Source organism: Balaenoptera acutorostrata, chromosome 20 (assembly GCF_949987535.1).
Source record: "Balaenoptera acutorostrata chromosome 20, mBalAcu1.1, whole genome shotgun sequence".
NCBI classification, from domain to species: Eukaryota; Metazoa; Chordata; class Mammalia; order Artiodactyla; family Balaenopteridae; genus Balaenoptera; species Balaenoptera acutorostrata.
Genome location: NC_080083.1, coordinates 47,431,978 through 47,454,549, shown reverse-complemented (window position 1 = coordinate 47,454,549; position 22,572 = coordinate 47,431,978). Strand labels below are relative to the sequence as shown.

The 22,572-nt window shown below is 52.3% G+C and overlaps 1 protein-coding gene across 12 annotated transcripts in view; it reads right to left on the bottom strand.

The window, feature by feature from the left end:
• The window catches only part of MAPT (microtubule associated protein tau), a 109,185-nt gene that overhangs the window by 10,713 nt on the left and 75,900 nt on the right, over positions 1 to 22,572 (bottom strand). For 3 of the 12 annotated variants that reach the window (XM_007175823.3, XM_007175835.3, XM_007175836.3), the window contains 6 exons: positions 20,962 to 21,017; positions 18,190 to 18,384; positions 17,005 to 17,137; positions 15,785 to 15,838; positions 13,762 to 14,027; positions 3,661 to 3,753 (listed from right to left, as the gene is read on the bottom strand). In XM_007175823.3, the coding sequence (XP_007175885.2) occupies positions 3,661 to 3,753; positions 13,762 to 14,027; positions 15,785 to 15,838; positions 17,005 to 17,137; positions 18,190 to 18,384; positions 20,962 to 21,017 (797 nt within the window). The remainder of the gene's footprint in view (positions 1 to 3,660; positions 3,754 to 13,761; positions 14,028 to 15,784; positions 15,839 to 17,004; positions 17,138 to 18,189; positions 18,385 to 20,961; positions 21,018 to 22,572) is intronic. The other 9 variants (XM_057536463.1, XM_057536462.1, XM_007175839.2 and 6 more) reach the window with 4 other exon arrangements.

Here is a 22,572-nt window from a genome sequence, read left to right as displayed (position 1 = left end):
TGTTTGTGCAGCATTTGAAAAGTCTTGGAAAAGCAAGAGAGCCATATCTGCTGGGCCTCTGAGAGCAGAGGTCGGTGTGGGGCTGTTAGGAGCATTCCTCCCGGGAGAAGCTTCACAAACCCCAGCAGCCCACAACAGAACAGTGGTGGTCAAAGAGAGGGCCCCAGAGCAGTTCCACAACCCAGTAAGAGTTAAGCACCAGCTGCCCCCCGCCCCCGCCACCCTGCTCCAGGGCACACAGTGTCCTGGACATTTTGGTTCTTTACAGAAAGGAGCAAAGCAACACCAGCAGGATGGGCGGGCAGCACGGCAGAAATCACAGGTTTAGCGTCTCAGGGAGGTTCAGCAGACACGTAGGGGAGGCCTAAGGGCCCCAGGGCTCAGAGCCAGCCTGAGGGTCCAGCATGTGGCCAGGCCACACAGCCACCCCCCAGCCGCCTGCTGACCTCAGCCCCCTGGAGGACAAACCCACGGGGACCCAGCATCAGCGGAGGGGTCTCCTAGAGGAAGTCTCTACAAAGCCATGGCTGTGAGGGGTCCCTGATGGTCACTGGGTGACACGTCCCTCATGTGAGGTCACCTGAGGATGCAGGAGGCCAATCACCATGGAGCCGGTCAGCTCCTGCTCCCTGCCCTGGAGTTACCCAGGAGAGAAACGGCCTCGTGCCCGAGAACGGGATTAACAAGGACATCAGAAAAAAAAGGAGTTTTTACTTAGGTCTAAATCATCTGGAACAATCCCAAATTACGTTAATCAAAATCTTACTGGCGTCTGCCGATTACTGATGGAGTTGATTCAAGCTGACAAGTGGACGTGGCCTGTGTGCGTGGGTGCGTGGAGGGAGGTGTGGAGAGCCCGCACCTCTGGGCGTCGGTGAGTTAACGATTAACGACGGATTCTGAGCGGGCACTCGGAGGTGGGGTGGGGCAGGGCTATGGGAACTCCCCCTCCTTCCCTTTATGAGGGAGATGAAAGTGAAGGCTGGTGTGTACAGGCTTCCTTCTCTTCCCTTCAGCCTGGATGTGGTAACCAGTGGGGGAGAAGGGAGGGTGGAGCTGTGAAGAAGGGAGAGCCTGGATTGGCAGGGAGGGAAAAGGAATGGGGAGGGGGAGGGAAGGGGAGGGGAAAGGAATGGGGAGGGGGAGGGAAGGGGAGGGGAAAGGAATGGGGGAGGGGGAAGGAATGGGGAGGGGGAGGGAAGGGGAGGGGAAAGGAATGGGGGAGGGGGAAAGAATGGGGAGGGAGAAGGGAGGGGAGGGGAAAGGAATGGGGGAGGGGGAAGGAATGGGGAGGGAGAAGGGAGGGGAGGGGAAAGGAATGGGGGGAAGGGAGAGGTGGGGAAAGGAAAGGGGGAGGGGGAAGGAATGGGGAGGGGGAAGGAATGGGGGAAGGGATGGGAGGGGAAAGGAATGGGGAGGGGGAAGGAATGGGGGAAGGGATGAGAGGGGAAAGGAATGGGGAAAGGGGAAGGATGGGGGAAGGGAGAGGAGGGGAAAGGAATTGGGGAGGGGGAAGGAATGGGGGAGGGGGAAGGAATGGGGAGGGGGAGGGAAGGGGAGGGGAAAGGAATGGGGGAGGGGGAAGGAATGGGGAGGGAGAAGGGATGGGAGGGGAAAGGAATGGGGAAAGGGGAAGGATGGGGGAAGGGAGAGGAGGGGAAAGGAATTGGGGAGGGGGAAGGAATGGGGGAAGGGAAAGGAATGGGGAGGGGGAGGGAGGAGGCCAGGCTCTGGCCAGGAGGCAGGGAGAATCCCTAGGAGAAGGAACAGAGCCTGCCTGCTGGGGAGTCACCTCCCAGCTGAGGAGAAGAGGGGCAGGGAGCAAACAGAGGCAGAGCCCAGGCCAAGGATCCACTGTCCCCAAAACGCCTGAGGCTGACATTGTGCTGGGGCTTGTCGCCCCCCAGCCACCTTTCACCAGGAGAAGAGCTCTCTGTGGCGGCTCCTACTGCAGTGGCCACAGGCCAAGGACAGCGCTCGGGACCAGCCTGGGACATCCTGTGGCACTCTGCCGGAGTCACAGGCTAGCCCACCAGCTGGCAGAGAGTGCAGGGGGGATGGGAGGTGCCCCCGAGGAAGTCCCTTGATGTCCTGGGCACCGCCAGCGGCAGAGGGAATGTACCCCCTGCCCCCAGCTTCCGCCTGAAGGAGTGGGGCGCTGGCTGCAGCCACTGGACCCCACCCCTCGGCCCCAGCAGCACAAGCCCCCGCCAGCTGATCAGACACACCAGATGCGAGTTAAACCGGAAAGCACATGTCGTTCCTTCTCTGGCCAGAGCCTGCCACCTGCAGGGAAGCCAGAGAGCCGGAGTCAAAGCTAAAACAGCAACGTCACTCGGAGCCCACGATCACAGCCTGGGGTGGTCCCCACCCCTTCTCCTGGCGGAAGACGAGGTGGCAGTGGGACAGGAGAGCAGGGACGGGGGCACGGCGGAGGTACTGAGCGGACACTGGTGAGGAGGCGTGAGTGAGCGCCGTGCAGCAGCCCCGTCAGGAGGCATGAGTGAGCGCAGTGCAGCAGCCCCGTCGGTGGCAGAGCCGGGACCCGGGCGCTCAGGGCAGCAGGCAGCAGCGCATTGCGAGAATAAACCCCCAGGTCTGGACGCGGATGATATGCGGGCCCAGGCTGGGCACTTTCTGCAGAGAGCCCCCCCCCCCACCCCGGGGGCTCCACTGTCACCCCGGCACTGCCAGCCAGAGGCCAGATGCCTGCTCTCAGAAACCAGCCTCCTCCCCAGGGGTGGACCTCAAAGGGCCTCGAACCTCCTGCTCCCCAACGGGTTTAAACATTTGCCTACAGCTGACCAAGAAGGCTGGGGGAGCGAGGGAGGCTGCGGAGAAGGGGGGCCGAGCCTCAGGGTGCCAAGTTTGCACCCATTTGTCTGTGAACTTGGAGGATAACAGCAGAGCCGGTCAAGTGGGCAGGCGAGAATGAGGATGCCGGCCCCCAGTCTCAGGGACACATCCACTGGAGATGCAGGGAGTCCGCGGGGACGTCTGGAGGAGGCCAAATTTAAAAGGGCTCAAAGCAGCACTTCTGTCCAGCCTCGGTTGCGGGCAGGTCCCTGGTGCATTTTTGTTGGGCTCTTTCGCATCTGGAGCTTCTGCCGGGGGTGGAGCTGTTTTCAAACATGAGCTGAGAGGCTTAAGAGTCAGCTCATCCCTTGCAAATGCAGAAGTCAAAGGCGAGCAGGGCATGGCCTCTGCTTGCTCTGAGGTAGGATGGTAAAGACCTTTGAGTGGGCTCCTCAGAACAAGCGGGCCAGCTGTCCCCAGTGGAGCCCCTTAAAGTGAACCTGCCCAGGTGACGGAGGAGTCTTAGGCGCTGCCACCTTCAGCCCAAACTCTAACGGGCCGTGGGGCTCCCAGTGAGCGGGGGCGAAGGTGGGGCTTATGCTGTGAGGACCCAGCCACCAGGAACAGGTCGGAGAGAGGACCAGTCACCTTCGCCGTTCTGCCCATGCAGCCCTGGGGCGGGCGCCCCTCCTGGAACGGTAGGCACGGATGTGGGGAGCCTGAGCTACATTTACGTGGGGACCCGGATAGACTCCGAGCCTGAGAATGGTTTATTCTATGCAATGTCTCACAAGTACAAACACTCATGCCACTTCTCAAACCCAGAACCGCAGCTCGGCGCAGGGATAGTGTGACAGTACTCACACTGCCGCCTCCTGGCACGTGTTTGATATTATCCTTTGAGCCACACTTGGACTGGACGTTGCTAAGATCCAGCTTCTTATTAGTTATCTGCACCTTTGATAGCCAGAAAAAAGGATGAGTGACACACCACACCCAAATGCATTGCCCCGGAAAAACATGTCTGGCTGCAGGCCAGGGAGAGGAGGGCAGGGCTCAATCACACCTCCCCGGGAAGCATTCCAGAACTGTGAGAGGTTGGAGGTGGGCCCCACCTTACAGCGCTGGGTTTACAAAACGGATCCATCAGGAGGCAGTTCTTCCCTTTACGAGAGGATTGCATTATGGAGGCCCCCTCAGAGAGCACCTCGGAGGCCTAAAAATTGGAGGCGAGTGTCCACCAGGTTGGGATGGAGCAAAATGTACTCAGTTACATTATTAAATGAATAAATATAAGTCCCAACTGTGGCCTCATTCATACACCTGCCAGATCCCTCTGAACATTCACCGAGACCTTTATGTGGCTGTTCTCAAGTCTGTTACGTATTGGAATCACCTGCAGATATATTTTTAAAATCCCAGACCCCACACCTGACCTTAGAATCTCAGTCTTTGCGCTTATGAAAAGCACCCCTGGTGCTTGGTTCAGATGGATGCATGGCTAGGTTCAAGAATCACAGACTTCATGGGGAGGACACAGGTGGTTTGATGGAGAAGATAAACCTGGACTCCCTTCCACGGGAGGCCTTGGCCTCCTGGAAGGCAGGGTAAGTGCCTGCCCTTCACCATCGGCTCCTTCTCATCCACAAACCACCAGGCGCTCAGAGGGGACAGGGCGATGTTCCCAGGTGACCTTCCCTACGTTTTCCTGAGCAGGTGTGGTCCAGATGGTAGAGATCCCACTGTATTTCTGCGAGGCTCCTCCTTCTCCAGGCACCAGGGAAAGGGTGTGGGGCTATCAACATTCCAGGGGGGAATGATTTTTACCCAATTTGTCTGTGTATTTCATAGACAGACAACAGTGGTGCAGAGAAGAGGAGCCGAAAAACTCTGCGTTTTGTCTGCTACAGCAGGGATCACATCCTCGCCAGGTGTCCTCCATCAGGAGTGCCGTATTTGGAACCAGTGGGCCTTAGTTTCTATTAATCACAGGTATAAATAACTGCCAACTGAAGTTTCCAATGAAGAACCAGCACTGCCCTCTGAAGTTCTGGAAATGGCACCAAGACCTCAGTTGCTGCCAGGTGGGGGCCACCGCCCCTGAGGCCCAGGGGCGGCTTTTAGGGCAGCTGTGGCTGGGGGGTCAGAGGCGGGGCCTGGCTCATCTAGGGTGAAGGGCCCCGAATCTGACCCAAGAGCCAGAGCCGGCCATCAAGGGGTCCACAGGTCCTCAGCCAAAGGAGGAAATAAGGACATGATAGCAAAATTTGTCCGTCCTACTTTTTGGTTTTAAAAATGGCCTTTCCTCCAATTAAAAAAATAAAAATGAAAATAAAATGGCCTTTCCTTTATTACATTATTAATTATTAAATTACATTGATAGGAGATATTATTTTTAGATGTCCTTAACCTGGCAAAATTAAAATATAGTCATCTTCTCTTGGACCCCCATCCCTGTTTTTTTCCTTAATTTCACCGCTCTGAATTGAAAAACCTGGGAAGCACACACCTAACCCATCGCTTTGTTTTCTTTTATGTTCCTTTAAAGTAAAAAGCTATGCCTTTTTTCATCATAAAAAAGTAACAGGACATTGCGATTTTGAAAAACAGAGGCTCCAGAAAGAGGAGAAAACGTTTTCTTGCTAACCCAGCACAGCCACTGTTGCATTTTCTTGAATTCTCTTCAATTCTCATATATAAAAATAAAACTACCATCTCAGACATATAAATGGTAGTAATTATTGTGTACATACTATTTTATATGTTCCTTTACCAAGTATTTGCCACGTTCTACAGTCATCAGAAGCATTAATTTAAAAAATAAGTCATATTCCATTTCATGTTATCTGTGCTATCAGATATTTATATTGATTCCATTTTAAAGAATACAGTCTCACCATGAACATCGTTCTGCAAGGAGTTTTTCCCATTTTGTGGATTGTTTTCATAGCACAGAGCGCCAGAAGTACAATTTCTGGGCCAAAGTTACAAACACTCTATAAAAACTCTCCACACAACTCTCCAAATGGCTTTCTAAAAGGGTCGGATTAATTTCTCCTGTGAGCACTGTTGAGAAAGTCAGTTTCACCATGTTGCTGCCAGCATTGTGCATTAAAAGAAATTGTTTTTCTTATTTCTTTGATTAAAATAAGTAGGTCTGTGTTGTTGGCTTATTATGCATTTCTTTGATTATTATTAAAATTGTTCCTTTGTCCTTTTTTTTTTTGCTAGTAGTTGTATTTTTTTTTTTCTAACATACAAACGTTGACATTTTTATATACTTCCTTTGTAACATTTCTTTCTTTGTAACTTCCCTGGTTTTTAAATGTAAAAACCATCCCTCATTTAGAGGCTGGATAAATACCTAATTCCACATCACCCTTCTCACCTGCCATCCCCCGCAACCCCCCCCCCCCCTCACCCCGGCCCCGCTCCCAACCTTCCTGATGAAGAGGCCATTTAAAGCCCAGAGAAGTTCAGTGACTTTCTCAAGTCAGTGGCAGAATCCACACAGGAATCTAGATCTGGGTGTTTCTGCGGCCACGGCTGCCTATGTAACAATATTTTGCCTGAGCTGTTCTCAAGCCTGTTGTCTCATAAACCAAATGAAAACAACACTCTCTCAAGGTGAATGGTGACGTCTCTCCTGCCATATAGGAGACAGCATGGCAACGCCTCAGCCCAGGCTTGAGCTGGGACGAAGAGGTAGAACAGGTTTTCTCACCCTGCTTTGTAGGCAACTGCTGTCACCCTCTGCACAATGTCCTTGAATCATTTCATCCCACCCTCAAATTTTAAGGAGTCCCACATGAACTCCTGCTTTGGGGATCATTTTTTATTGATAACTTTCCATTGGCTAAGTCCCAGAAGCAGACTTTCCAGCTTTCATAAGAGAATTGGAGCAGTTTAGAATTAGAAAACACACGCCAACACACAAAATAATAAAACAAGAAGATTGAAAAGACAATGGTAAAAGAACGGGAGGTCGTCAGGACTGACAATGATAAGACTGATCATTACATTTAGCTCTGAGCTTCCTGGAGGCCAAGGCAAAAAGCGAAAACATGTTGGGTTACATAACTCTCTTATCTGACAAAGAAAACTTACCCGTTTTTCAAGGAGGATTGCCTTATTTTCTGTATTAATCCTTAGAAGAACATCATCAAAAAACTCAAGAGCCATTAAGCAATAACAAGATGTGCAACATACACAGAAATGTTTTCTCTGTGCAGCTTTTTCTTGTTCCAATCCCACAAAAAAGGCAACGAGCTTTTGTGGGATTTGGCAGGAGACATAAGGATATTTACAAAGCAGACCTGAATTACTGTTAGTTGTCAGATTAAGTCAACACCTTTTTCAGAGTGGTAGATTTACAGAAAGGAGAAAAAAGGGCAATGGTTCGTATTATGAAATTGGAATCCTGAAACTTAATTTCCCAACTAGAGTAAACGTATGATATTGAGCCTCAGCTCTGGGCGGACACTGAAAATAGCCAAAGGAAAAAAACAATGTTTTGGAAGCTCCAAATTTTGATCCCGGGGATTCCTAGTCAAGGGATAAATTCCTGTGGTCAGGGTTCGACCCTGGAGGAGACGCTGGGGTGGTGTGAGCCTGGGAGCGGGTCCACTTTGGTTTAATCCATTTCCTGGAGAACCCAAAATGGTTCCAAACCCTCATCAGACCTTGTTCTGGTTCTGTTTGGGCTCAGATTTCTTGAGGTGCTCCAGATCGCCCAGCCCTCGCCACTCCCACCCCAGCAGCTTCCAGGCTGGCCCAGTGTCCTTGGGTCACCCCTGGTGAGGCCTGTCTCGAGCACTGCCTGGCACTGGGCCCGGCTTGGCCTCGCTAGGGTCAACAGGCCCAGTGCTGAGGACTGGGGGCTGGGATGCTCTGGTGGGAATTTAACCTGGGGTGGGCACCGGACGCCCACAGCAAGCCTTCTCTTCAAGTCCAAGGTGGTCAGCCTGAGAACTGACACAGGAGATCAAGTAATAGGGGAGTCACCTCTAGAACTATTTATACTGTTCCTTTAAACAGTGACTGCCCCAAGATTCTTTATAATGATGGGATTTACACAAGATTTTTTCCCAGAAACACAGACGCTGTGTATAGGGAGAGATGCCCAGAGGGTCTCAGAGTTCCAAGGCTATCCCAGAGGAGGGTCCGAGCCTGGCTCTGCACAGCCTGACACTTCAGCTCAAGTTCAGCTGAGTGCCTGGCCCTGACCCAGGACAAGCAAACTATCCTAGGTACAGACTCACTTTATTTACTCCACATAAATGTTCCACACGTGTACTTTTAAAAATGAGACAAAGTTTCAACAAATACAACCAATTTTTGAAACACTCAGTTCTCCAGAATGGAGACAGACACAGCGTGCCGTCGCCATCTTGTGGCCACCTGGAATATTGCAACCCAAGGCTTTCCAAGCCCGGCAGCTTTGGTAGGTTTCTGTCCTGCCTGGGACCTTGGCATCCCAGCTACTGCCTTGGACATCCTCGGAGGAAGTGACTTTAGCTCCATCTGCTCAAAGCCAACCAGACCACCCCCCATGCTCTGGTCATGACTCTGCATATCCCTTCTCACCTTGGCAGCCACAGGGATACCCCCAGTTCTCCTTACCTGGCAGCCTCAGCCCCATACGAGCTCCTCTCTCACGATGGAAGGTACCTGGGACCTCTGTGCTCTCCGCTGACCACACAGAGACGCTGCTGAGGTTGGTGCTGCCTTCACCTCGGCTGGGCCCAGACCTGCCCTCTTATTCACCTCCCCCCTCCGTGACTCACTGACAGTCAAGCCAGACGCTCTGCGGCGGGTGCTCTCCACTACCCTCTTTCGTCTCCATCCTATCCTGTCCTGTCGGGGCAAACACAGAGCTGGTTCACAGCAGACCCAGCAGGGACCTCCCTCTATCAGCTCTTAACTCTCCGAAGCTCTCGCGTAAACGAACAAAACTCCACCCTAACCCACGCCCTTCTGCTACCCCAGCTGGTGCCAGTTTTAGCTTTATTTTGCTTTTGCTCTGAGCATCTCCAGGTGCAGTTCCCCACTATTCTCTCTTCTGTGTCTCCAGCACTCTATGTGGGGGACTGCCCTTTCAAAGACCCCATGACGGTCCCAAACAAGGGTCTGTCCTATCTTCTCTGACTTGGTAACAACTGATATTGTGGGTGACACTCCACAACACAGGTGACCCTCAGTATGGTGACCCTTGATGGTGCAGGTAACCCCCCCAGTGTGGGTGACAACAGTACAGGTGACCCTCAGTATGGGGGCCCCTCGATGGTGCAGGCTGCCCCCCTCCTGCATATGCTTCCCTTGCCAACCTCTCCTCTTGCCCCTTTTTATCTGCTCACGTGTCTCTCTCTCCCGCCTGGGCCTGGGGGCAGAAACTCTCACAGCACAGGGCCTGGCGCTCAGAGGTGCCCCAGGAATGTTGCATCAATGAATAAAGGAAAGAGAGAAGGAACCAGCTTTTGGTGCCATTGTATGTTCTGTTTTCTAATTTATTTCTGCTCTTATCTTTGTTTCTGTATTCTTATTCTTTTCTTGTATTCTTTTTTCCCTCCAATAAGAACATAATTTATATGCTGCAGTCATTAATTTTTTAAAATAAGGAAAGCATTTAAAATTATGAATTCCTTCTAAGTACAATTTGGGGGCATCACCACATAATTTATGGCATTTGTTATCAAGGCACTTGGAAAAGGCATTTTCATTTCCAAACTGAATGAGCAGTGACAAAGGAAAAGTTTTTAATTCCCAGGCATTTGTGGTCATATTGGTGATATGCACACAATGAAGTTCTGGTGTATTACACTGAGGTTAGAGATTAGAAGCAATTTCTGCTTCTCTATATTTATAGGTATTTTTCTTTATGGACTAAATAGATTATTGACATAATATCTGAACTCTTAACAACAGATAAACCTTTTGCCCTACAGTTTAATTCCTGATATTTGTTAATTTTCCCCTTTCAATTACATGGACTTTCTATGTCCTTTTATCTTTTTTAAAAATTTATTTATTTATTTTTGGCTGTGTTGGGTCTTCATTTCTGTGTGAGGGCTTTTTCTAGTTGCGGCGAGCGGGGGCCACTCTTCATCGCAGTGCGCAGGCCTCTCACTATCGCGGCCTCTCTTGTTGCGGAGCACAGACTCCAGACGCGCAGGCTCAGTAGTTGTGGCTCACAGGCCTAGTTGCTCCGCGGCATGTGGGATCTTCCCAGACTAGGGTTCGAACCCGTGTCCCCTGCACTGGCAGGCAGATTCTCAACCACTGCGCCACCAGGGAAGCCCAATGTCCTTTTATCTTTTACTTTACTAATATCTACTGTGACACCTCCAGTCACAACTGTATTTCTATCCATTTTTTTCTTTTTTAAATATTGATTGATTGATTGATTGATGTGGACCATTTTTAAAGCCTTTACTGAATTTGTTACAATACTGCTTCTCTTTTATGCTTTGGCCGTGAGGCATGTGGGATCTTAGCTCCCCATGGGGGTCTCAGCCTGGACTGCACACTGGGAACTCCTAGGGAGGCCCTCTCAAGATTCTCACGGGCCAGGGAGAGGCTCTGGCACTAGGATTTTTAAAAGAATCCTCCCCCTTCCCTGCCCCAGGTGATTCTCCTTTGCAGTTGCAGGAGAACTGCTACTCCTTCCCTCCCTCCCCACCTTTGGTGGATCCAACTGGTTCTGTTAAAGTGGCCAAGTGATCATCTGCATTTTCCTTTAAAAGTAATTTCGTTTTGGGCTCTTCAAGCAATACATGTTCACTGTAGCAAATCATGAAAGCAGAGAAAAGTACGAAGCAGAAAACAGATGTTTTACATTTTTTTCCAACCAGTGATCTGCTGTGGTTTTCAGGCTCCGCAGGTTTACAAACATGACCGTCTCCTGCTCCTCCTTCTTCAACGTGTCATCTGTTCAGGGAGTTGAGTTATCCTTCAGACTCTTGGAGCATTCGTTGTCCCTTTTGTAGCCAAATAAACAGTGATTGAGCACTTACTGTATCGTATGTTGGGCTGAATGAGAGGCCACAGGGACCCAAAGATCTCACGGGGACCTTGAGGGACCTTCAGCCTAGTCATTTTATTTTATTATTTATTTATTTATTTATTTGGTTGCACTGGGTCTTAGTTGCAGCAGGCAGGTTCCTTAGTTGCAGCATCTGGGCTCCTTAGTTGTGGCTCACGGGCTCCTTAGTTGCAGCACGTGGGCTCCTTAGTTGTGGCATGCGAACTCAGTTGCAGCATGCATGTGAGATCTAGTTCCCTGACCAGGGATCGAACCCGGGCCCCCTGCATTGGGAGCGCAGAGTCTTATCCACTGTGCCACCAGGAAAGTCCAAGGCTAGTCGTTTTATTTATTTATTTATTTTTTATTTTAAAAATTTATTTATTTATTTATTTTGGCTGTGTTGGGTCTTCGTTTCTGTGCGAGGGCTTTCTCTAGTTGCGGCAAGCGGGGGCCACTCTTCATGGGCCACTCTTCATCGCGGTGCGCGGGCCTCTCTCACTATCGCGGCCTCTCTTGTTGGGAGCACAGGCTCCAGACGCGCAGGCTCAGTAGTTGTGGCTCGCGGGCCTAGTTGCTCCGCGGCATGTGGGATCTTCCCAGACCAGGGCTCGAACCCGTGTCCCCTGCATTGGCAGGCAGATTCTTAACCACTGCGCCACCAGGGAAGCCCCAGGCTAGTCATTTTAAAAGGCCTTCTGTGTGGATCCCAGGTGCCTTCTTTTTTCCTTTTCTTGTCGTTTTTCCTGGAGATTAATGTGTTGAACTTTGTTATGGGTCAGGTTTTCTTTGTTTCACACAATTTTCTAGGTTTTCCATGGAATTTAAGGGGAAGCTGTTACTTCCCCTTCTTCTACTTCCTCACATCTCCCCAGTAAGCCCCAAGAAAAGTCACTTTTCTCCTTTAACCTTCAGTTGCCATGGACACACGTCTGCGCCCAGCGCGGTGCGGCCATAACCTGGGGGCACCCTCCCCATTTCCGCCCTGAGCATCAAGTCTCTGGCCCTCGGGGCGGGCAGCTCAGGTGCGAGGGGTGGGCTCCTCCCAGTCAGGCCTGTCACTGCTGCTCTTGGCGGAGCTACGAGAATGGGGCCGAATGGGCTGGGGGAGCCGGCGGGTGTTTGCGGATGTGTGACAGAGCCCCGCAGGCTGGGAGACACTGATGGTCATGGTCTCCCTCTCGCCGTGATGAGCACGCTGGTCACAGCCCCACAGTCTCCTCAGTGGTGCAGAATTGGCCGTGTGGGGCTTTGTTTTTCATTTTTCAAAACAGAGGCAAATGCTCTGTGCTATGAAAACAGGGCACACACGGGACATCCACACCGTTGAGGGAGGGGTGCGAACGCCAGTGGGAAACATCCCATCACCTTGGAAACCCTCTCCCTGGGGGTCTCTCTGCCCCCGGAACCTCACAGAGGGGTCAACTTCAAGCCAGCGCCCCAGCCAGCTGCGCCAGAGCCCCTTCTGGAAGGAGACAGGCATCTTTACGAAGCACAGCAAACACTGCAGGAAGGTAAACACGGCTCAGGCCCAGCACTGTGGCCCAAAGACCAGTGCGATGAGACCCCGAGAGGCACCCAGACCTCCCCACCGGGCAGGACTGTTCGGGTCCCAAGGATGGGAAAGGCCAGCAGGGGTCCCTGAGGCTCCACGGGAAGCAAAGTGCGGGGTTTCAGGCAATGGCACCAACACGGACCACAGGTGCTCCGAGACACCCTCCCTCCGCGGTGACCCAGGCCCCAGACAAGAGTGATTAATAAAGTCAAGAGTGCGGAGGCCCCAGCTGGGGGTCCCGACTGAAAGGGAAACACTGGGCCCTGCCCACCAGGAGGCTCGCTGCCCCAAAAACGGCCCAGCCTGGAAGGCCCAGCACAAGAGCTGGGTCTTGGTCCTCTGATCCCTTTCCCGCCTGCCTTCTTCCTTCTCTGTTCCCCACCCTGGTGCTGGGGAGGGGGAGGACTGCTATTGTCTGAATTGTGTCCCCCAAAATCCACATGCTGAAGTCCTAACTCCCAGCACCTCCAAATGGGACTGTATTTGGAACAGGGTCTCTAAAGAGCTCATTAAGTTAAAATGATCTTATTAGGGTGGGCCCTAATCCAATATGACTGGTGTCCTTATAGGAGGGGGAGACTGGGACATAGTGACACCCAGAGAAGGACCATGTGAGGACGTGAGGAGAAGGCAGCGCCTACAAGCCAAGGAGAGAGGCCCCAGAACACACCAACCCTGCCGACACCTTGATCTTGGACTTCTGGCCTCCAGAACTATGAGGCATTACATTTCTGTTGTATAAGCCGCCCAGACCGTGGTATTTTGTATGTCAACCCTAGGAAACTCATACAACGGGGGATGGGGTCAAGAAGAGGAGGAAGAGGGTCCAGGCCGTCCCCGTTTCTCTCCACCTCTGGCCCTTGGAAGCTGATTTTCTCCAACTTTGGGAGACCCAGAAATGTCATGAGCACCCATTTGTCTCTGGAAGAATCAGTTGTTCAAAACAGAATCACGAATTTCCCCAGAATTGGGACCTAAACAAATGTCCAACCAACACCAGAGACACACCCACCTATGGACTGGTTGTCTCATTTTCGAAACACAAGGCAGCCAGGGAACCCCTGTGGCACCCACTTTGAGAACCGCCAGGTCATGGAGCTACAAGCCTGTCACCTCAGATCCGTCCAATTGGCAAGGGCTGAAGTGAGGAAGGGAAGAACCGGTACTTCCTCTCCCCTGAGCAGGGCACTCACGGCCTGGTGGTGACCCCAATAAAGAACTGAACAGTAACCTACTGCCTTTCCTTGAAGAGGCCGGGGAGGTGCTTGTGCTCTGGGGGTGTGGGGGGACCCAGGCTGGTGGTGGGAGGAGAGCCACTCGCCCGCCTCCAGCCCAGCTGCGGGGGACCCACCTGCCTGCTCCTGCACAGCCAGCCTTCGCACGCCCTTACCTTCCCGCCTCCCGGCTGGTGCTTCAGGTTTTCCGTGGAGCCGATCTTGGACTTGACGTTCTTCAGGTCTGGCATGGGCCCGGGGGCGGTCTGCAGGCGGCTCTTAGCTGCAGACGGTGACTTGGGTGGAGTGCGGACCACTGCCACCTTCTTGGGCTCCCGGGTGGGCGGGGTCGGCAGGGAAGGGGTGCGGGAGCGGCTGCCCGGAGTGCCTGGGGAGCCGGGGCTGCTGTAGCCACTGCGGTCCCCGGATTTCCCCGATTCACCTGGAAAGGAAGGAGGGCATGAGGCCAGTTAGCAAAGGGCTATCTATCCTGGGCTCCATTCCTAGACTCAGGGCTGGATCAGGCACGTGGGAACAAGGTCAGAAGCTCAGTCAAACCAGCAGGAGGCTGCCCTTGGTCCCATTTCTAGAGAAACGTCCCCACTTCCCAGCCTTGCTGCTTTGCGACAGAGACATCCTGCTTCCCAGAGGAGCAAAAGAGTGGTTGCCAAGGACCACCCAGTACCCCCTAGAGGGGGACCAACTCTGCCCTGTGGCCCTGGGGTCAGGAGAGGCTCCAGCTAGCTGTGTGGTCTCAGACAAGTCATTTACCCACTCTGAGCTCAGAGGAAAAAATTGTAATGCCTGCAGTGAGTGAGGCCGGGCAGGGATACGTGGCCTGCGCCCTGAATAAGGGCAATGCAGTGGTGGGTCAGGGGCCCATCTGGATCCACTGGACTCTTTAACCATGGGGTGAATTTTAAGCTGTTCGCCAAGTTCAAGGCCCCTTTCCCTCAGACCCCAGCCAAACTCTCAACTCCTCTGTGGTACCTGGGCTCCCCAGTGGTATACCTGCCTCGTGTCCATCTGTCCCTGGCTCTCCAAACAAGCCATGCTGCTTCCTGCCGCCCTGCCCTCCCGAGAACCCCCTCCCCACCTAAGCGACGCGCAGCAAATAGCAGTGCACTTTTCCAGGCACAATGCAGGCGCCAAGCCCTCCAGGAAGGCTGCTGGGGGCATCTGTCTCCCAGCAGAACAGCCCTGGGCTCCCTAACATGCGTCTCTTCCTGCACTTCTCATCCCCCATCACGCTTTAATAGTTGGCTATTCCGTCTGCCTCTTGGATTCGTGTTTCACCAAGTGTGGCCCAGGCACCCCTGCATCAGAATCTCCAGAGCCACCACGGGGGAGTGGGACCTGTAAGATGCAGATCTCCGGGCCCCATCTAGACCTGCTAGGACAGAATCTCTAGGGGTGGGGCCTGCAAAATTGGTGCTTCCCACGCTCCCAGGGATTCTTGAGCAGACTCGAGTCTGAGAGCCACTGGGCTGGAGGCTGGGCTCCAGCTCTGAGGGTGGCTGATGCCCCCGCCCCAGGAACCATCTGTACCAAACAGGGACCTGCCGGGCCCCAGGCTGGAGAAGGGCAGCTCTTTGCTGGAAGCGGCGACTTCTCTTGCCGAGGGGAGAAGGAGCATGTGGCTTTTAGTTGAGTCTCCATGTGTGTTGGAACTCCCTCACGGTGCCAAGCCCTGCAGCAGCAGGGCAGACGAAGCCTCCAGGCTCGGTGCCCCCCACCCTCTGCCCCCAGGCACACCGGCTGGCTGGTGGACCTGGTGGTGGCTTCAAATTCTTTCTGCGCCACTGAATTGCAGAGTGACCTTAGGCAAGTTACTCGACGTCCCCGGGTCCAGCACAGTGACCGTCACCCACAGGATGCCAGTGCGATCTCACATGTAACCTGGTTAGGGCCAGTGCAGACCTCCAGCCCCCGTATCAGCTCGAGGCACGTTCTCCCCTGGGCCCACCACAGCCCTCGGCTGAAGTGAGAGCACGCAGGATTAGAAAGGCCCGTCGGACAGACATATCCGCACAAACCACACGAAGAGAGGAGCAGGAATTCTGACTGTTCCAACTTCAGGCTCAACGTGGGAAACCTACGTTTCAGAAGCACGTCCTCCCGCCTCTAAAAACCTAAGCCAACCAAGAGCCACATGCGCAAAAGGCATGACCCCGCTGGGCGAAGCAGGCTCAGAATTACCTGTCTCAGATTTTGCCCCTCCAGGGGGTGGTTTTTTCTGCACTTGCTTGGTAGCTTAAAAAGAAAAAATCCACAGAAAGCCCGTTATCATCGAGCTTAAAGAGGCCTTAACGAGTGTTTCTCTCTGGGCGCCCAGCCAGGCCATCCACAGAGGCGAGCAAGGCGGGGAACGGGGTCAGGGAGCAGGGGCCCCATCTGGCAGGAAACGAGGCCAACTTGGGGGAGATCTGTCCACCCAAGAGCAGGTAAGATCCAAAGAGAAACACACGTTCTTGTTTCCAGGTATGACTCCAGTTGCGTGAATCAACTGGCATAATGTCCAGTGAAAAAAAGCAGGGTCAAAATCATGTAAAAATTCCAGTCACAAGTCTGTAAATTACCCTGTATCATATGTATTGTATACATGAGGAAAAACCCTGTGGGAGAAAACCAACCTTAGGGCCTCCGTGCAGGCCCCACCCTACGGCAACCTCGAGAAACACCACGGCCAAGACATGCAGCAGACAAGGGCTCTGAGCGGCCACCCCGGGGCCAAGGAGCAGCAGAGGCCCTGAGGCACCAGCCCAGGCCTCACGCACAGCCCACATAAGAGCCACAGGGCCCCTGAGCACCACCCCGGAGCCAGCGCAGGCCAGACGCCCCCCGCGTCATGCACAATCTAAACCCAGTTGCCTGGGACAGTCCCCAGGGCGGTGAGACAGGGGCACTCAGACTGGTTGTCCCCAATGGAAGCAAAATGGCTCAAGTGAAGCCTTGCCTGGTACTCAGAACCGAGTGGGTTTTACTCACAGGAGCCCAGGGGAACGGGCCCAGCGTGTGACTGCTTAGCTAAGATTCTTAGGTTCTGTCAGAGGGTCCCTAACATCCCAGCAAGTTAGCAGGGGCCGTGACCTAACCCTCATTTGGGGACTGAAAAACACCTCCCAGGAGCCCTGGACCTGGGGTCCAAGGATCTCAGAGAAGCCACTTTTCCATCAGTTATTAGTCTTACGGCTGCATTTTCCTCGTGCTTAAAAGGCTGGTTAGACTTAGTCGAGCCTCGATTTCTTCATGGTAAAAAGTGGGGATTCAATATCTAGCTCAGAAAATTAAAAGAATTAGAAAATGAACATTTGGTGCTTAGTAAACTGCAGGCGTTGATCAGCTACCAGAGCTTAACTGTCAGGGCCTCCACAGCGAGCTCTCCCCCCGACTTGGAGTCCAGAGAACATCCCTCTTACCAGTGCCCGGCGGGGTCTTTGGGGTGGAAGTGGTTTTTGCTGGAATCCGGGTGGCGTTGGCCGGGCCCTTCTGGCCTGGAGGGGCCGCTCCCCGGGGTGTGGCGATCTTCGTTCCAGGTTTACCATCCGCCCCCTGTAAACCGAAGCACGGTAGAGTGGTTTTTACGACCGGGAAAGGTTCCTGCCACCCGGTGTCAATGCCAGCCCCATTCAACCACCGTGGTTCCAAATGAGGCTAAGGTCAGGGTGACACTTTGCCAGCCAGATACAACAAATGTCCTCTACAATGATGAGGGTTTGCTGGGCACACAAATCCACAGCCCTTCCCAAATGCCTACCTTTTCCTCCTGGAGGGACATTTTACATGAGTTATCTGCAAGAGCTGAGCTAATGTATTTAATAAAAAGTCAACAGAGCTTATAGCAATGATCGAGTTCATCATCCAACCAGTGTCGGCGGGCAGGACATCTGTAGACTCTTCCTACGTGGACACCATTCTCTGACTCCCTTAGGGATTTATCTGACTGGTGGTGGTTAGTTTCAGAGGGACACAGAGACAGTTTGTTGAAACTGACCGAGAGTGCTAACAGACCTCGGTCCTATCCTCCTGTTCTCTCCCAAACAAGCCTCAGGCTTCAGTGCCACCTCAGGTGTGCTAAGAGCCCTTGGCGGGTGAACACCAGCATCAATTAGCAAACTGGCCAAAGGTGGAGCACAGATGCACAAGCACAGTCAGCTGACTGGGGACCCAGTTGATGACCTTGACATATAACACAAACTCAAAGAAGAAACTGACATGAACTGAGGACCACGAGATAGTTCAGGAAGGAGTAAACTGGTGGGACAGGCATGGCTGCAGAGTGATGCTGTCCGACCCAGATGAGGGCAACCTGGAAGCACCTCCGGTTACCAAAGTCAGAAATGGACAAAGGAACCCAAACAGAGTGGTGATTTCCAAACCAGGGTCCCCTCCGGTGCCTTAAGGGCTGCTGCCATGAGGGCCGAAGGGGCGCCAAGAAGGATGGCACTGTGCCTCCTTTTCCTTGTTTCAACCAGAATTTTAACTGTTCTACGTGGAGCCTCTAGGTAAGAGCTTATCCAAAGAAAGGTCTTTGCAGCTAGAAAAGCATACACTTGAAAACCACAGTAGAGCAGCCTGATTCTTTCCAAACGTGGTTTCCTTACCTTGACTTTCATCTCCTTTGCTCCAAAACTGCCAGTTCGGGGTGTGACAGAAGAGACGTGTTTAGGAGAAGATGGCTCTGGGCACACGGCGGGGCTGGAGGGTTTGATCAAAGGGTCTGAGCTACCAGGAGTGGGGCGTTTGGAGCTAAGGCAAGGCCTATTGTTCAGGGTTTTAGCAGAGGAAGGTGTGGATGTCTTAAACATAAACATGAATAAAATCAAAATAAAAGTCAGCACATGGGAGAAATGAACAAACTGAAAAAAGGACAGTAATTACAAATAAATAAGACAGGTAATGGTTTAAAGCCGTGATCGCCAAGCTGTTTGGATCACGCACCCTTATCAGTCTTTCTTATCAGGAAGAACATGAAGTGACCATGCATCTCATGTACTTGTAGTTATGCATCAGCTAATATGTATACTATGATGCTAACATATGATGAACATTATGAAACTTTCATATGGCAGAACTTGGAAAATGGATAGACTTGCTGGTATGTTCTTCCTCCAGCCCATTGGATCTACTTCAACTCTGCACTTTGGAGACCACTGGTTTAAAGGTGTCTTGCATTCAAAGAGTTGATGGAGGTCGCCAAAAGTATGTGATTCTTAGGATGTTTCTCAAGAAAACAGCTCCAATGTGTCCTGGGTCAGAAGTGCCCCAGGTTCTGCTCAGTTCCAGGTGGGGAGCTCATGCTGGCCCCCTAACTCCTGGCCCTCTTCCACCACACTGACAGAATCGTCCTTGCTAAAATCAGAACTGTGCCTGCCCCAGGTCTTGAAGATTCTGCCTGACACCACTTAGATCACGCGTGCACACACACACACTTTCTGAATAAAGTCTCAAAACTAAACACTGTCTGGTGAATCTTATCTGGCCACTGTTTACTCTTGAACATGATCCACCTAAGGAAATAGGCTGGGTGGGGCAGGCGGCCAATGGAACAGGGGTCTGTGAGCTGGCTGACCTCACGGAGATGAGAGCATGTGAAGGATGGTGGCCGACACCTGCAGTTTGTCTGGATGGCCTCTGGGGGCCTTGGACGGGGATGTGTGGCCCTGGTAGAGAAGGGTGGCCTGGGAGGAGGAAGGGCCATGCCTTCAGGAATACAACCAAGAGGCCAAGTCCAGAGGTGTTCCAAGGAGGAAGTCAGAGCTACAGAGCAGGGTCCTGACCAGAGACTTTGTTGCTGGGGTTCATCACTAAGGTGGCTGAGACCCCCTCTGCTGCCAGCCTTGGGGAGGGTGAGGGCGAGAGGGATGGAGCAGGGCGGGTGAGGGGAGGGATGCAGGCTGAAGCCCTGGGGCTGCTGACAAGAAAAGCTGAGGCTGGGTACTGGCAACCCCTCCTTCCCCAGCTGCGCAAGGTCCCCTTCCCCTGGCACTGCTCCCTACCTGGCCAAGTGGCCAAGGTTCGTGAGAGATCTGACCCCTTGCTGTGAGGCTGTGAGTAGCTCCAGGGCAGGGACAGCTTCCTGATGGATGAAGGAACAGAATGCATGCCGGCATGAGGACGGGATTCCCCTGAATGGGCATCATGATTGGCAAGCAGCTATTGCCTTCCCTCAAGTTCCCACAGGACCCTCGGCTGCCCCACTGATGGGCAGAGTCCTGATGGCGAACCCTACCTCCTCTAGGGCAGGCACTTCGGGCAGCGGCCCTCAACACACATGACCAAACTCTTAGGGCTTCATTCTGCATCTGGGGGCTCCATCAGGCCTCCAGGACCGATTAAGACCCAGGCGTTTCAGGCAGCATGGATATGGGACATTTGATACACCTTTAAGAAAAACAGGTCTTCATCTAGGGCCCCAGTGAGATTTTCCTGGCAAAATACTACCATGCAGTTACAGGAGCTTTTTCCAAGATGCACAGTCATGGAGGAGAGTAAACTACAGCTGAAAGGGAGCATGAGAAGGACCACATTGTTCCGGGTGTGGTTTTGGTGGCGAGCAGGTTGCTTCATTTTCTGGGCCTCGGGGGGTTTCTGAAGACCGGCTGGCAGGATTTCAGGACGGCGTCCATGGCATCATGGCCCACGTGTCCACTCAGCACGTAGGGTGTGTGTCAGGCTTCCCTCCTCCAGCCTGTGTCAGCCCCACTCCGAGCTCCGCAGCAACCAAGCCGATCTGCTCAGAGCTCCCAAAACAGTCTCCTTATGCCCCCGGGCCTTTGCTTGTGCTGGTCCTACTCCTTAGAATGCCTCTTCTCACTCCTACGTCACCAACCCCCTTCATATTTCCTTCTTGGCCTGCCTCACAGGTCCTCTCTTCTAGGGCTTTTCCAGGACCCTCCGTCTCAGGCTGGAGATCCCTTTCTTGCTCAGTACTCCCTCAGCCCCCTAAGTAAATGGTATTTTCTAGATATATCTTAAATATATCTGTGTGCGTGTATGTCTATAGATACATATTTGCTGAGCCTAGACCTGTAGCGGGAAGTGTAAAATGTGCAAAATCCAAACTTCATTGCAGAAAATTCAAACACACCTTCATTTACTGTGAGCGTCTTAATTCAAACTATGCTGATACAACTACAATTAGGAGCATTAATTAATTCATAACTTGCTGACTGCCCTTCCCTGGCCCAAGCGTCCATGGATAAATGCTAGAATTTTAAAAGTTTGCATAAAAACACAAAGCACTCTGAATGACAGTTGTACTTCAGGGACAAACGCTCTCCACATGTTATATATAAAGATTAATTCAGATACAAAGCATGGCTTCTTGATCAACTTGATGGCAGCAGAGAGGTTTCATGGTTTTGTCAGCTTACCTTGGTTTTTTTGTCATCGGGTCCAGCCCCATCTTTGCCTTTACTGACCATGCGAGCTGATAAAATATAAAATGAGAATGTATGTTACACCATTCGCACAGCTCACAAAGAGCCCGATGGAGTGGGGCTGATTTCTCGGGATCCATCACATGTCTTGTTCAGTTGGGCCAGTGGAAATCCAGTTGATTTTCTTTCCCCTTGAAACTGTTAGGGTCTCGTTGTTAGTATCAACACAGCACACTGGAGTCACTGCTTGGAGCACCCTGACAGGAGGGGGCAGCAGGCTGGCCGAGGGCAGGGACATGCAGAGGGGAAACTGTTCCGGGCACATGTTGGCACAGGGGCAATCAGGGAAGGTAGACAGTGCAGGACCACCTCTCACAGGTTCCCTCCCCGTCTCTGTCGGGGTCAGCCTCCCCCAGCTGGGGCCAACCCCCCTCCAAGGAGAGGCATTTGGAAAACCCAGGGCCACAGATGGGGCAGCTCAGCCAGGCCCCGGTCCCTGCAGGCCCCTCTGCTCATTCAAGGGCCAAGGGGCATAGGCTGTTTTCCCAGAGCCCGCCCCTCACTAATGGGGGCTTCGGTGACCAGCCCCAGCTGGCTCTCTGACAAGCCCATCCCACCCTTGACCCAACCCTGGAGGGTCTTCTCACCACTTACAGGCTCTCCCAAGAGGACTAATGCTTGCCATTTCTCCAAGTTGGCAACAATCTAGCTACTGTCAAACATCCTATAGATAACCTCTGGATTTTAGGACCAAACCATTGACGGCTTTTGTGTTTGGAAAGCCACACCCCTTGGTGAAACCAATCCACTTGTCTACCAGTGTCACCTCTAACTCACTCCTACTACTGGCATTCATTATTGAAAACTAACTATAGGTTTCTGTCTTCGGCTTCAATATTGTATTTCCCCTGCTCCAGGGACAATGGGGCTGCTTGGAGCATCTCACTGGTAACTGGAGACCAGATTTCTAGAGTGACCAGCACTGATGACCTAGCCCAGAGGTTTTCAAACTTTACTATGCAGCAGAACCCCATTGGGAGAGATTCCTAAAATACAGAATCCCGGGCTCACTCTGAGACGGTAAGCCTAAGGTGGGGCTCAGGAATCTGCCTTTTAATAAGAGCCCCAGGTGGACCTGATTCACATCTTTTGCCCCAGTGACCATCATCATCTATGTCACAACAAAAGCATCTGCTAGATCAGCATTTCCCAGTGCTGACTGGCAAACTGGGGAAATGCGTACTATGTATCCTTCTCAGAGGGTCATAATGTACATTATTAGAATATTAAAGGCTCTGACAAGTCCTGCTGCAGCAAACCCTGTTTAACTTTGTTTCACCTGTTTTTTTTCCCAAACTAATTGGACCATGGAACTCTTTTTTCCCTGGACACACCTATCAACATCCAGTGGACCAGTATTCAATAAAACGCCACTTCAGGAAACACTGTTGTAATCTGTCAAGTCACAGTATTTTGTCCCGTACTATTTTGGAGTTTAGGATATTTTAAAGTAGGACTCTTTCTCTGTCTTAAATTTTAAATACAGGTTCCTTTATCTATAACATTCCAAAGTTTTCACAACGAGTAGACTCGAATCCACATTTA